The 15712-nt window shown below is 45.6% G+C and overlaps 2 protein-coding genes across 7 annotated transcripts in view; one reads left to right on the top strand and one right to left on the bottom strand.

The window, feature by feature from the left end:
* The window catches only part of LOC6546174, a 57570-nt gene extending 46153 nt beyond the window's left edge, over positions 1-11417 (top strand). The window contains exons 4-8 of the mRNA XM_001973539.3: positions 7690-7948; positions 8035-8279; positions 8346-8573; positions 8641-8792; positions 8873-11417. Coding sequence (XP_001973575.2) covers positions 7690-7948; positions 8035-8279; positions 8346-8573; positions 8641-8792; positions 8873-10810 — 2822 coding nt within the window. The 3' untranslated portion in view covers positions 10811-11417. The remainder of the gene's footprint in view (positions 1-7689; positions 7949-8034; positions 8280-8345; positions 8574-8640; positions 8793-8872) is intronic.
* Positions 11418-11563: 146 nt separating this feature from the next.
* Positions 11564-15712, bottom strand: part of LOC6546173 (IQ motif and SEC7 domain-containing protein 1) — a 46605-nt gene continuing 42456 nt past the window's right edge. For 3 of the 6 annotated variants that reach the window (XM_015158646.2, XM_015158645.2, XM_001973538.3), the window contains 3 exons: positions 13811-15111; positions 12915-13752; positions 11564-12774 (listed from right to left, as the gene is read on the bottom strand). In XM_015158646.2, coding sequence (XP_015014132.1) covers positions 12326-12774; positions 12915-13752; positions 13811-15111 — 2588 coding nt within the window. In that variant the 3' untranslated portion in view covers positions 11564-12325. The remainder of the gene's footprint in view (positions 12775-12914; positions 13753-13810; positions 15112-15712) is intronic. The other 3 variants (XM_026977833.1, XM_026977834.1, XM_015158644.2) reach the window with 1 other exon arrangement.

The following is a 15712-nucleotide window of genomic DNA, read 5'->3' as shown; positions in this document are numbered from 1 at the left end:
AGCGAGAGCTGTCGGTAACTATGATGGCGAATAAAAACTAAAGAGCCGCAAATCAATTTCAACACGATTTCTCGTCGCTGAATCTCCGCTGAAAGTGAAATGTGGCCATGACACTGGATCTGGAGAGGAGCCGCAATCACCATTCATCGATCGCCCGTCCGTCAGATAATTGTAACTTAATATTCGAGCCATTAACAAATCGCAAGTCGGTAGAAATCAGCCAAGTCAACAGCGAATGTTGCTGGTGTTGCATGCAGATGGGGTCTCTGATAATGCTGTGGAAAAATTAAAAATGGAAATGGAATTGTGATGCAAAATTGTTGCAAAATGACCATTTCAAATGCACATTTTATTCAGCAACTAGCATAAAGTCATATTCACATTTCATATTAAATTAAGATTTAGTACCCTGCAAGCCTGAAATCAAGTTGCAATAGTCAGCGAATCTAATAATAAGCTGCTGTGATCGTCGAATTGCTATTAAATTAATAAATAGTCCTGCAGCTGTTTGTTGATCGATGATGTAAGCAATCTGTAATGCCAAGTATTTCTCTTGACTGTGCATAATGTGTAATTTCACCGTTAAGCTCTGGCCAATTTCTTGAAAGGTTTGTTAACCTCTTTATGTAGGGAGCAATTCTCCAAAGCGTAACCAAGCTTGCCAAAAAAAAAGTATGGGAGTCATTGTCATTGGGGAGTTGACTTGCACGTTCATCGTCATCATGGTCGCTTGAACACCGCCCTCATCACCATTCTGAAGAGCTTTACCCAAGCGATTATTGTAATTTTATTGTTCTCTTTCTTCCGAGACTGGTCTTCTGCCCTATTCTGCTGTCTACACCGCTGATTACCCCTTCTAGGTAAAACCCTTCGGTTAATGAGGTCAGCCTATTTGATTTTAGCTCTTGGCCACGCTTCACGGATTTTTCCCTCATTTAGCGGGAAAGTGTTCTGCGGAAAAGCGTACAGTTCCGCCATTGTTTTGCGCTGCTCCGACGCACCAAAAATGGCTGGCAATTTAGCCAAATGCGACACGATTCTAGGGCCCGACTTTATCCCATCATCTGCAGCTCCCAATTGGAGGTTGCACAACTCGACAGACTTGGCAGGCTCCCAGGTTCAGGTCCACTAACCCGAACCCAAGCCCAAACTCATTGACCTTTAACACACAGTGAACAGGGACGGCGAAAAGTGTCGCCAAGCCATTTTTTCTCTTTCCTCGGACTGGGCTTAAATTTGGTTATTTATGTAGTATTGCTTTTTTTGTGGACAAATCGTGTTGCTCCTTATTTACCAGGCTATAAAAAGCTGGTGGCCCGATGTCCGACTGTCTGGCATTTGCTGGTGTTGCAACCACGTAAATGTCAATTTGCATTTCGTGAGGCGTTGCATAAACAGCAGCTCCCCCTGTTACCCCCATTGCCTTGTTTTCAATTTGTTACTGATCTGAAATATTTTTATTAACAGACGGAAACAATTAGCGTCGCCTCGACGAACGCAACAAGCGCCGGCCAAAAAGTTAAAGCCATAGCTCTGCATTTTATTTTATTTTCATTTTATTTTTTTTTTTTACGATTTTTTGTACGATCTGCGGACAGGCGTATCTGTTTCCTTTTGCCAGCAACTGCGTGGCCTTTCCCCCTCCCCCTCGCCATGCCCGTCCCCCCGCGAATCAACCACCCACCACCCCCAAGCGATACGAGAAGGAAAACCAAAATGGGAAATTGAAAACGCGAACGAAACGTTTCAGACACAAAATCGTGATTGCCTTCGTTTGGCCGCCAGACATTCGTTGTTGTTCCTGCTGCAGTGCTCCAGATGTGGATGAAGGGGAGGGAGTGAAAAAGGGGTAAGGGGGTCAACAATGGGGCGATTTAGGGGTGGTGATCCTGGCTCCTTATGTAAAATGCATTCCAGGAAAAGCGGTAGAAATGCGAGCAGTATAGCAGATCAGGATATGATTGAGAATCAACTATTACACTGATATAAATATCATACATATATTGTGTCAATTCATTTTTATTTATTATTGTAGTATGTGTACGTAACATACCTACATGACCTATTAAAAATATAGTACATATTTTTGGTTTTGTTTTACCATTTTATGTATCATAGTGTAACATAGTGTGGGGAAGTCATTTTGAAATTTTTAATTTATATTATTAAACTTAAATTTAAATTAAATTGTTTAATTTTGAACCTCCTATCTTATTACTCGCAATTAAGGACCTTTATTTACTATGACTTTAACGATATCTCATTAGTCGAAAGCCCCTGAATATATGATTGAGAATCAACTATTACACTGATATAAATATAACACATATATTGTATGAATTCATTTTTATTTATTTTTGTAGTATGTGTACGTAACATGACCTATTAAAAATATAGTAAATATTTTTGGTTTTGTTTTACCATTTTATGCATCCAAACATAGTGTAGGATAAGTCATTTTGAAATTTTGAACCTCCTATTTATTACTCGCAGTTAAGGACCTTTATTTACTAAGACTTTGGTGATATTTCATTAGTCGAAAGCCCCTGAAATTTTTCGAAGCACAACCGAACCTAACTAATGACTCGCTGACGACTTTCCTAACTGTAAATCCCAATAAAAGACTCTCACTGACTAACTGATTTTTAACTTGATGCCCACCACATCCGTTTTGCCAAAAACTCGGACTAGCTGACTGATTGATTAATTGCCCAGTGAAAACGAAAGACGCAGTCTTTGTCCCAGATGACAAACTCCTGCCTGCGGCTGGAAAATCTTTTTCTCCTAAGCTTCATGTGCATTTTTCAGCTTGTATCGAAAAAACTGAAAACCAAAAACCGAACCGAAGCGAAACGAGACTTGCAAATGATAATAAATATGAAAAAGACGTGAAAACGATTGCCGCGATTTTCCCACCAACGCTTTATAGATGGTGTCTGAAAAGCAACCTGCCGTCCCTGCCCCACGCCCCAACGCCCCCCCCCTTCGGCAACCCCTTCCCCGCCAAGTTTTCCCAACTTTTCGGCCTCCTGGAGCCGCCTCCTTTTTGCCGCAGTTTCATCCGTCTTAAGTAGAGTGAAAGTGTTGCGTTTGGGTTTGAAATTGTGGCCACAGTTGCAATTGTTGCTGCCTAGGCTTATGTTATTGTTGCTTTAGTTTTGAAGTTTTTCTCTGCTTTTTACTTAAGCCTATTGCCATTTTTTGCCGCTATTTTAGCCGGCGGACACATATCCTTGTGTTCAATCAAACCAAAGCGACGTCAACGCGACGTAGTCTTGGTTTTTCGGATCCCGGATTGTTCGCTTGGCTTTTCGGAGTCAAGTGTTTTGTAGCTTGAAGGTTGTTTTCCACACAGCCTCCCACTGAAGGCAGGCCCACCCCCTCCTTGGCATCCACCCCCAATCACCCCCCAACCACCCCCGAAGCCCCATGGGGCTCAAACATGCAGCAAACATTTTTAGCGCTTGTACTTGTAGTTGCAATGAATTTTTATGCAAATGAAAAATGTTTCTTGCGATTTCCATTTTTTGTTTCTGCTTTTTGTTGTCTTCAGCGCTTTGTTGGCCATTACTGTGATGCAATTGCCGCGAGTAACAATAATCTTGATGTATGCTTTTTTTTCCTTCGCGGCTGTCTCTTATTATTAGAAAAAGAAAAAACGCTAAAAAATAAAGAGGAAATCTTGTGCGCCTATCGCGTTGTTGGCACATTTTCGCTCAGCCTTTTTCCAGTGGAATGGCACAGGGGGATTTTCTGTTTGATCTCATAACCGCCAGCGATGCCACGGCAGCATCATAAACTTTTAACGCTGTCCATTTCGAAATAATCAATAATTTTGGCTATCGATGGCAATTTATTACTATTTTCCCCCTTCGACCAGCTTTGTTTTCAGTTTGTTTCTGCCCGACGGGCAGCAACTGGAGGAGAGGAGCAAATAAATTAACACTTCCTTAATCGATAAACGCCGAAGTCGCCGGCGATGCAAACTGCATTCGGCGTCCGAGAAATGCACTTCCAAATCAAAATGAAATGCCAATTGATAATGCCAGTGTCGCTGGCCGTATATATTTTAAAGCGGGGGCGTCACGAGCTGCCTCTCGATTCGTTTATTAATTTTAATTGCAACGGGGTGGCAACAACCGCCGGCTAATATCCAGCCCACGGATAAGCCGAACAAATTGCACACAACACTCCCCCATCGGAGGATATACAACCACTGAGTCGTCCAACGAAAGTGGGTTGCGCGTGCTCGAGGGGCAGTCGGATTTTCAGGGAACCCAAGATTGCCGCAGAGGCCTTGATCTTGGCCAGATTTTCGATGAGGGCCGAGTGTGGTGCGAGTTAATAATATGCCACATTCTGTGTGCTGCGATTGCTGCGGGTCAACTGTAGAAAAGTCGAGGAAAGTAAGACAAATCTTCCACGAATGGACTGAATAAAGAAGATAAGTTAATAGAAGTGAAAAGATTGGATGGATAAGTAAATCTTTGGTTGAACACAAAAAGCCACAAATGCTTATATATAATCTTTCATACTTTATTTTAAGTTCTTTGTACAAATCTTAAAGAAGTGCCACTAATTATACCCTCGGAAAATTATTTCCCAGTTTTGCAACACAGAATTAGAAACATTTTCGACCTTTTGCATATATATTCTTAATCTATCTCAACAGCCAAGTCTATATAATGTTCGTCCGTGTCTACGTAAACTAGCACCTAAGTTCAGAAGCTTTTTGCAATATAGTTTTCAAAAGCCTTATTTCTATTGCAGCAGTATGTATGTCAAAATATATCATAAATATATCATCAATAATAATAATATCATAATATATCATAAATGGTAAAAATGTATGCCCGTTGTTTTCGATCGTGAAGTGTTTTAATAAAGTATATTCCAGTTTTTTATGCAATTGCGTTGTTAATTTAATCAAAATTGGACGATTATTTCTTATATTAAAGAATAATATAAATTGTTTTTGATCATAAAGTATTGTTGTTTGGTATACATCAGTTTATTTTTGAATACGTAAGAATTTTGGAATACATATGGATATCCTACTAGGCAAAATATAAGAAGTGTTAATACGCTAAAATCGCACTTTTATACTTGTTTTATTTTATTTACAAGCATGTTTTTGGCATTTATGGATATTCCTAATACACATACACGCAAAGGTTAAAAAAGCTATTGAGATAAAGTCAAGTAAATTGATAGTATAATATGTAATATTGATAATTAACAAGGTCGAGTTCCCCGACTATCAGATACCCCTTACTAAGCTAGTGGAAGTGCAAACGAGAAATTTCTTCATTTTCTGGATTACCGGTATAAGTTGCGAAAAAAAATAAAAAATTTTAAAAATTAATAAATTATTCAAACGTGTGGGCGTGACAGTTTTGGGCGGTAGAGTGAGTGTGGCAAAACGATTTTTGGCAGATCGATAGAAATTAAAAATACTGGTGAAGTAAATGTGCCCTTTTAGTCACGGCCAACTAAAAGCCAACTAATCAATTAATATTCAAATCACCATAAAAATGGTAATATTCCCACAAAAATGGTATTCATTAAAGGCACCACGTCCAAAACATCATCCGCAAAAGCTTTAATAAACACTCAAAAGTCTCAAGCCTCATTTTTATGGGTTTGACTTTCTCATTTATGGCCTTTAGCCGATATTAAATTTGTGTTTAAAGCCGTGACCTTCCCAATAAGTGTAGACTTCGAATATGAAACTGCGCCCAGTGCCAAATGGCACTTCGAAGTCCGCCCTCTGGCCAGAAACCCAAACGTTCGGATGACTGGCGGCATCTGGAAGCCGCAAGAGTTGCCATCCAAATCCATATATTACTCGTGTTTGCCCAGCCATCTCTCATATTTGTTTATCTAGCCCCAATTTGGCTACTGCACTGCTGGCAAATTTATGATCAGGGCGTTGCTGCCAAACAGCGCCGAATGGCAAATTGCGGAATGGCGAAATCAAATGGGAAATGTATAATAAAGAGGCGAGTGTGCCAGATGATAAGCCCGTTCAAATAAATCCCCAAGTCGAGTTTAACTGGAGGCCAAGTTGGTGGGTTGTTCGGCTGGTGGAAAAGGGAGTGCATCCGTGTAAGTGGCGGACAACAAATGTTTTTGGGGCCTGGCGAGATGGAGATTGAGTGCAGCACCAAGTGACGCCACACACAAATGCCGCAAATGCGGCCCAAAGATTAATCGCTTAGCAAATTTGCGAATTGTGAAAGTGCGAGTGAGAGGAAAAGGCGGATTTCAGGCGACTGTTTTCCGTTTTTCTGCGAGCCTCACAACTTGCAACTTACAACTTGCAACTGCCAACTGCCAACTTGCAAACTGCAAGCTGCGTTGAGTATGGCGACTAATTGTCCTTGACGACGATGCATCCCACATGGCATTTTATTTTGTCTTTGGCTGCTGGCGCAAAATGCTGCCGGGTATTGGTGCACCGAGAGAAATACATGCGCTAAAACCCGAATCAGTGGGATACACCATATAAAGCTAAAGGAAGCTAGGAAAAGCAGAACGGAGATCATATTTAAGGGTATACAATAGTTGGGCTTATAGATAAATGAAACTACTTAGAAACCCCTGATCAACGATAGATATATATTCTTACCTATTTTCTTATTCACTATTACTCACTGTGTAATTTTACAGCTGCAGGCTGCTGCGGAAAGTGAAAACTTGAAAAATTGATTATGCAACTGCCGCAAGGACGTTTGTGGCCAAGAGGCTTGCCTGTGCCGTGCCTGCCTCTCTTGGCCTGGCCAAAACGGAGGTCGTCACACACTTGGTCTGATTTTGCAGTCATCACACCTCCCGCCATCAAGCCGTCTTAGTCTTATGTCATTGTCTCCGTCTCTGTCTCCGTTGCTGCCGATCCTCTCCCTCTTTATTATTGCAATTTTGAGGCATGCCACATACACTTGCCTCGGGGGCGTAGCTTGTTGTTGGTTTCTTGCCACTTTTTTCGAGGTTAAGTTGCAAGTAGGAAGCGTTTGTGGAGGCGACTTTTATTTACGGGCACGATGCGGCACCAGCAGGCAAAAATATTAAAGCGACAGCAAGGTGTGCAGAGCTCTTTTCTTTGTTTTGATTTTTCTGGCTGATGGTACAGCGTTTTAATTAAGTATACGCCGCGTGAACGATGCGCCGTCCATATAAGGCGACGCCAGCAAATGATGCTGCAACTACAGGCGGAAAAATGTTGTCAGCTTTCAGGTGGTGCACAGTCCTTAATGACTAGTTAGGAATATTCGAAGGTGAATATAATTTGTACATTTTTGTACCTGAATCTGATTTGCCTCCATACGTTATGGTTAAAAACATTCAAAATATAGTTATTTATACTTACTGCAAAATGCTTTCAAGTCCCACGGCATCTCATGCATATCGCAGCGAGAGGTCAAAACTAAAAAGTCAAACTCAATTCAGGCTGTTTAATTACCCCGTCAATCGAACGTGGCCAAATGCCAAGCGAGCCAAGGCAACTCTCCCAGGTGGCCACCCAAAATGCCAGCAAATGAAAAGCCGAGTTCGTTGGAAAAAATGCGAGCAAGTTTAGGTGACCAAATGGGGCAGTCGTTCGTCCGGTGATTAGCCATATAAGCAGGCCAGTTGCACATGTTTAGCTTTTTCTCTGACCATGCCAACTGTCTCCTTGACATTTTCCAGGCGACATTGACGATTGCATTGTGACGCCAACGGTTCAGGGGCAGTTCACGCCGCTCCCAGAGGCACTCTGCGATGTGATCATGGACCTCACCGCCGAGGGCCAGTCGGCGACCATTGAGCATGTGCGCGGCAAGCTGGGCGCCCGGTTCCCACACATGACCACGCCGGCCACCGAGGTCATTTACGACTCCCTCGCCCAGCTGATGCAGGAGCAGAAGATCTACCAGACCTCCAAGGGATACTTCATCTTCACACCAGAGTTAGTTTACCCATGGCAATAGATATCTATTCCACGTTTCAGCAATACAATTTGATGCACATTGACCAAATCCCTATCCTCTCCAGACGCCGACGAAGTCGATCCAGACCGCGCAGCAATCACCACCAGTTGAATGGAGGCTTGGTTTACGGTCACTTGGCGGAGGAGGAGCAGCAGCACGGTGATGATGTGGTTCCCCAGGAGGCGCGCACAATGCTGATGTCCAATTCCGAGGCCTTGCACTCTCTCTACGGAGAAATCTCCACGGAGCGGGACGGCGACCTCACCCACCAGTGCATCCAAACGAATCTGGCGGATGTGATCTGTGGCGGTAATTAAATCAGTCAATGTCAATCTGCAATCTGCAATCTGCAATCGATCAATGAATAACTTACAGGCAATCCCAATGACAAGATCATCTATCCAAGGGCGGCGAAGCGACGCAGTGCATCGTTTCCGACCCCGCGCAGCTTGGAACGCCGGCACAGTTTGCGGCTCTTTGGCTCTTCGAAGCGCCTGCAACGCTGCGCCTCCACGCGAAGTCTGTCCAAGACCTACGCCCAAACGCTCAACACCACGGACAGCAGCAGCTCGGAATACCAAAGCACAGATTCGTCATCACCCAGTGAGTTGCTAATCCTAAAATCTCAAAGTGAGGAACCCATACTAACGGTTTCTTTGTCCCATCCAAGAAAAAGGATCTTTGCTCTCACGACTGTTCCGACGCAGCGGTCGAGCCAAGCAGCGGCAGATTGAGACCTATTCGGCCCAATTCCCTCCAGCCGAGTGGTTCAACACCAGAGCCGTTCACCTCCACAGCGTCGGCACCCAAACGGCCGAGCACGTAAGACCTTAGTGAACCAGGAGTGGCCTACTCCTACGCAGTTTCGGAATACTAAACCCTTTCTTGCTTCCCAACCGCAGGACATGCCCGTTGCCCACACGCTGTCCAACTCGACGTTCTACGACGGCTCGGAGCTGAGCCAGCGCTCCTCGACGTTGCCCCGTCGCCATCGACGCCACATGTCCAGCGAGTCGACGTTTCTGATTTCCTCCAGGGACTGCTCGCCCATCCGCCGCCGCTCGCCGGTGTACTGCAGCAGTTCGCTACCTCGTTCCACGCAGTCGATTCCGGCCACCACGGCCAAGACAAATCATTCGTCGCGCTTGAGTCATGGCCACGGAGGATCTGTGACACCAACGCCGCCCAAGACGGCACAGAAGTCGGTGATTGGGAAGCACATTTTCGAGAGCTCGCCCTCACGATCCGCCACGCTGAAAGCGACGGCGGCCAAGCGCCACACGGACGGACTGATCATCAACAGCTGCCTGGACAACAAGGCCACGTACCGGAGCCTGCAAAGCAGTGGTCCCTCGAGCCTCGAGTCCTGCAAGACTACCTCGATGCTCGCCAGCGGTCCATCGAGTATTGACAGCGGCAAGGTGTCCTTTAGCCAAAAGACCAGCGGCCACTCTAGTCTGGACTCGCAGTGCTCCACCAACACGGCGGTGATAGCACCACCATCGAGCAGCAACAATGGGAGCGCTCGTTCGATTCTCCTGCTAAACGGTTCGCCACGGGGGACACCACGTCATCAGGCCATGAGGGCACGAGTGGCCGAAGCGCAGGCGCAGGCGCAAAGACAAAGAGCCAGTACGCCCAGTCGCATCATGGAGGAAATCTATCCGGCGGGTGGAGGCAATGGTGTTGCCACCTCCAACAGCAATAACTCCATTACTCTACAGGTTACCACCTCGAATGGGAACCAAAGCATACCTAGCACCAAGATCTTTGTCCAAAACTCACCGGTAAGGAGTGTTATCACCCTGGAGAACGGCAAGATGCTGGAGAACTCCAATGTGTTTATCATCAACAATGAGACGATGACGAACGAGAAGGGAGAGATCATCAAGAAAACCCTGTCCAAGCAGACTTCCGCTGCTCCAGCGGCCACATCTACACCTGTTAAGCCGGAAACTGTTTCCGAGCAGCCGCTCAGTGAAACGGAGGCCAACTCGGAGACCTGCGACTCCATATCCTTCATCAGTGAGTGTTCCCCGGAGAGCACGTGTCCTGTTGAGCCGGAGACCCCTGCGTACGATGGAGGAAAGTACGCCAAGAACACCAATAACGATGCCACCATGAACAACAGTCGGAAACTGTGCCTCCAGCTGGCCAATGGCATTGCGTACAAGAACAACGTGCTGAAGAATGAATCCCAACCAAATTCGCCCAGCGCGGATGCTCCTCTTAAACTGGCAGCACTGGCCAAGCAGGATTTTGAGATTGCCGGCTCGGTGGGCAACCTGCATTTTTACGAGAAGAGCTCGAAGGATGTGGGCGCCTCACAGAGCAACAACATGATGATGAACAGTAGTACCGACCTCAAGAATCTGTGCTACGAGTCCGTGTGTCAGCTGCAAAAGTGTTCCATGAATGGCGATGAACTGGCGCTGGCCCATTTGCTGCACAAATCAAGCAATCCACTGGGCAGTGAGCCCAATTTGGCTCTAAAAGATCTGGCGAATGATAAGTCCATTGACAAGGAGGCCATCGATAGACGCCTCAGCTTGACCAAGGAAACGTTGGAGCAGGGAATGGGCAGCGTACTGGCCAACGGCGGCGAAGAGCTGTATAACTTTCCCAGTCTGACCGACCTGTCCTTCAACTTTACGTCCTTGGCAGCGAGAAAGATCCTTCAGGGTGTGAGCCTCAACAGCATCGACACTCTGGTGGAGCTCAACATGGCAGCAGCGGCGGCGGCGGCAGCGGTGGCAAATAATGCGCAGGAGAAGCAGCAGAACAACCAGCCAGCAGCAGGACCAACTGCATCCGTGTGCACCGACTTCGGAATGGTCTAGGCCAGAGAAAAGGCATCACCTCCGCCCCAACAGAGCTCATCGCTGTGGGTTTTCCGGAGCTTCGTAGCCTCTTAGCTTAATCGAACGACAAGATCTTAGGGTCTAGATAGGAGTATCTACTGTCCGCATTTGGCAAACAATCTTGTGTAATTTATTACGATTTGATTTTCCCATTCGACGATAGCAGCAATTTGTATGTATCTTTCTTTAGGGTTTTATCGGAAGCAAACTTTAATTTACAGTGCCAAAATACGTTTAGATTAATTTTAATTCTTATTATTTCATATGCCAGTTCGTATTTCGCTTTCAACCAGAGAGACACCGCCAAGCGGCTTCTGTTTAAGCAATCCGATTTATGTAAAAATCCACAAAATCACTATGTTATCCTTACTTTTGTGTACATTATTCAAACCAATTGTTTATACTAACAACGCCCAACATGCAATCCTATCTATACAGACGCGAACCGCCAGAGAACAGAGATGTACTACGAACATAGAATTTAGCACTAAAACAGAAATACAATACTTTTGTACAAGGCCTTAATTAGTAAAGTCAGCAATAATACAAAATAAGTTGAATCACTAATAAAAACGATATAAAACTATGTAGTTTCTTATGTTTTCATGGGAGTTTCATAAATTTGAGTCAATTTTTAAAAAGTATAAAAACCAAATATTCAATTTTTGAAAATATATCGTATCCATTTAGTTGAATTCCCAGCAAATGATTAAAGACGATCAACGATCATTGGTATTATTTCTTTTCATTTATTGAAATTTTTAAGTCTTTTCCTTTTTCATATACATATTGTTTTGTTTTCATATTTTTCGCGTTTGTTATACTCGTATTTAATATTTTAGGTTTTGGGTAGTTTTGGCTCTATAAATATGAATAATTATAGCTAATTGCTTTTAAATTAATATTCAGGGTATATACACACACGCGGTATACACGAACTTCAATTTTTAGTTACACAGAGAAAATGTAGGGTAAACAAAATATATAATATACATAGCGCGCACTTAACGGGGTAGAGTTGTAGTTATGCTAATGAAACTACATTCGCCAATCGCCTTTTGTAATTCGTAAAGGGGTAGATCAAAACGGAGGATATGGGCATAAAAGTTGCCCAGGGGTAAATTGGTGTTTCAAGTGTGTGGAGAAGATTAGAGTTATACAATAATACATATTTATAATGCATATTTAGAGAATAATTTCCATAGATTGTGGGTGTATTATAGTATGCTGATGTATATACAAGTAGTTTTAGAAACTTATTTTAGTGTGTAGATAGTGTAAAACAGACAAATGTTTAATTTATTTACACTTATATTAGCAGAGAACGAAGGAACATTAAGAATTCACTATATACTCGTAGGCTGTGTGGGTTAGGTGTTGAAGAAAATGGCGTTCGGGTCGTTCGATTCGGATTATACAGATATTTCATTCAATATGCTATATATATTTAATAATTATCGCTTTGCTCAATAACTAAAATGTACAATAGATGACTTAGACCTCCGTCGACCGTCCGTTCTCATCCGTCCGCGATGCCTTTCGCTCGCGACCCGGTATTCGGCCAGTAAGCGGCTGCGCCTGCGCCTGAGCTTGGGCCTGAGCTTGGGCTTGGGCTTGAGCTTGGGCCTGAGCTTGCATTTGTGCCTGCTGCTGGAGCATTTGCTGCTGCTGCAGCATGTAAGCGGCCTGCGACTGCTGCACGAAGTTGGCATGGGTATACGCCTGCATTCCCGGAGCCGCATACACATTGCTGGGCGTGGCGATCGCTGCCGTTGGCGGCATGTTAAATCGCATCTTGGCTGCTGCAGCTGCATTTGCTGCGGCCGCAATGGCGGCGGCGTTTTCCCTCGATGCGCTGGAGGTTGTAGTGGACTGGAACGAGATGCTCATGCCGCTGTCCAGGGAGCCAACGCTGCCACGACGCTGGGGTTTCTCATTGCCAACTGGAAGGTGAAACAAAAACCAGTCAGCAAAGTGCACAGAACTTATAACTACTAAACAATACATGCTTTCTAACAAATTAAAAATCACAAATTAACTGAAGCTCTAAGCGTTTTTGCTACGTTTAATGAGGTGAACTCACATTGCTCGTGCATGTCGAGTAGGCTGTTGCTCAGCGCACTGCGCTTCAGCTGTTGCGAGTTATCAGCGGAGTTTGGAGCCTGCTCGCCAGCTGCTTGGGATCCTGGCTGATACGGACATGGGCAGACCTCCACGTCGGCCACGCCACTGTCACGATTCTCCGCATTGCCAGGTGCTCGATTGCGCGCCGACTTCTGGCGCTCCAGTTCGGCCTCAATGCGCAGCGACTCCATCTCGTCCATCTCGCTAATGGACTCCTTAAGATCCTCGGCGAACTTGCATCGATCGTGTTCGTTGCGGGCGTTGAAGGTGATCAGGATCTTGCCATCCACTTTCTGGGATAGCTGAATGCAGAACGGATAGTTGGGCATGTCCAGCAGGGTGACAACGGTGCCGCATAGCGGGAAACTGTTGCGGAATGTGTACGTCACGGAGGTCTTCTTTTTGCTAAATATTTTGGTAATGACCAGCAGATCGTTGAACAGGAACACCTCGCGCTGATGCACACCAGGTCGCTCCTTCTTGTTCACGTCAGGAATCTCGTAGAGCCGGCAATAGCAGACAAGGCGGCGATGGGGCAGCGCTAGATTCGGTTTCTTGCCAACAATAGTGGCCTGGACCTTCATCACTTGAGTGACATGGTCGCTGCCGGGCTTAAATTCGTCGGACTTGACACGGTCATAAATGCCCATCAGCATGTCCTTGTCGATGTCGTGACAGTCGTCGATGCCGCGCAGATTCTTGATAAAGTCCTCAACGCGCATGCGACGTTCTGGCTTCAGATTGGGTGTGTGCAGATCCGTGTTCAGCATGATGATGGCAAAAGCCAGGACAAAGATCTTTAAAGGAAAACATAAATTAGAAATGGTCGTAATTCAAATTAGCTGGCGAACTTACCGTATCTGATGATCTCAGTCGCCCGACTATATCCGCATTGCATTCACAGTAGCGCTGTGAGAAGATCTCCATGAGGCGCTCAATCTTTTGTGCCTCTCCAGGCATGCGGAAATAGGCCTGGAACTTTCGCAAAGCCACGTCCACCTGCCGCCCGGACAGGTCCAACTCCATGGCAAAGCAACTGAGCACGGCCATGTTAAACTGGTTCTGCAAATTCCCCAGATACTCGCCGATCATTTGCCGGGACAAGCCCTTACGGGTGATGAGGAAACGGGCGACGCCCTGTGGAGTATTCTCGAGGAATCCTCGCCTGATCAGATAGGTGATGCCCTTCTCCGGCTTCTTGTTGAACAGATTGAGTCCAACGCGATACTGCCGTTTGCGTATCGTCTCCGACATCTTGTAGTTTTGTGCCACTCCTGCAGCTGCTGCTGCCGCCTGCAACTGCTGCTGCTCGTGCTGCTGCTGCTCATGCTGCTCATACTGAGCGGCACTCGTGTGCGAGGAGATGGCATGGTCGTCTGCTGGTGGTATTCCTCCCGCCGCTGTGGCTGCTGCAACGGCAGCCTGCATTTGAGCGGCATACACACCGGCTCCTCCAGCCACTCCAACTCCTCCGCCAGACACAGCACCCGCGGAATCTGCCGAGTGGGTGGAGAACTGCTGGGAACTATTTAGGGCTGTTCCTCGTTTCCATGTATGCGGCGAGTTACTGCGATCCGAGCCCAAATCGCTGTTTAGGTTGCGTTCCGCAGAGGTAACGCTCGAATCCGAGCCGGAACTCTGCACGGAGGTCAGACTGCCGTTCTCCGCCGTCTTGCACAGGCCATTGGTCCGCAGCAGCGAAGGAGGAGGCGGTGTCTGGCGCTGCAGCAAGAGCAGCTGCGTCTGCTGCTGGGCCGTAATGGAGCTGGTGCGCTTGGGCACCTCCGGAGGCACCTTCTTGCTGCTGCCACTCCCGCTGCCTCCACTGCCGCTCCCTGTGCTGCCGCTGCAACTGGGCGTGGGCGTGGTGCTGCCGCCCTTGGGTCGCATATAGATCTGGGCCGCCGAATAGTAGGGCGTGTGCGGGGAGTGGCCGCTCGTGTTCACCCACGAGGCATTTAGCGAGGTGTCCGCCGAACTGGCATAGCTTATGTCGTGCGGTGATCCATGGTAACTAGTGTAGTAAGCAGCTCCCTGGGGCAGTGCCTGGGCATTGTAATAATGTGGCTCTGCCGCGTGCAGCAGGTTAACATGTGGATGTGAGGCCAGAGCCGATGTGCTGACTGTCGAGCTCGATATGGAGGCGGGAGAGGCTCCTGCAAATAGCAAAAGGTTAGTCAAATGTTCACAAAAGTATTGCAATTGTTTGCCCTCATGGATAATAGTGTTTTAAAACCAGTAACGCCCAATGTACCACTTCTCCACGGCTTGTTTAAATTACTCTTTACGTGTATCCTTGTTTGTGATCTCAATTCTAAAGAAGTAAATCATTTTTGTAATTGCCTTTGATAAGATCAAACAACTTGCTTTTGATTATAGACCAAAGAACCACTCATAAGTCAAACATACCTAGTTTGGCTTGACAAAACAAAGTTAAGACCAATTATTGTTTAAACAAGGCGTTCATTAAGATAATATAATGATTTACCAGTTTACAGCAAATTGTAGATCTTTTTTAAATTAATATTAAACAAATTGTATATGTCAGTATGTTAATTTCAAGTTGTTGAGTTCATTAAACTTATTTTTATTTTGGAGTCACCTCAAGGGTCACCCAAAGCAGATAAAGAAAACCAATAAATAAATTCGGGGAAATTGTTAAGTATGTTAGGGTCAAAATGAAAAGCAATAGGTACTACATTTAGCATTTCATGCGAAATGGCTGCTGTTGGATTTCAGTAATATATCTTTTTGATA

The sequence above is a fragment of the Drosophila erecta genome, unplaced genomic scaffold, assembly GCF_003286155.1.
Source record: "Drosophila erecta strain 14021-0224.00,06,07 unplaced genomic scaffold, DereRS2 tig00000021-arrow-pilon, whole genome shotgun sequence".
Lineage (NCBI taxonomy): Eukaryota > Metazoa > Arthropoda > Insecta > Diptera > Drosophilidae > Drosophila > Drosophila erecta.
Note: the sequence above shows the minus strand (reverse complement) of the source record. Positions and strands in the feature narration are given on the sequence as shown.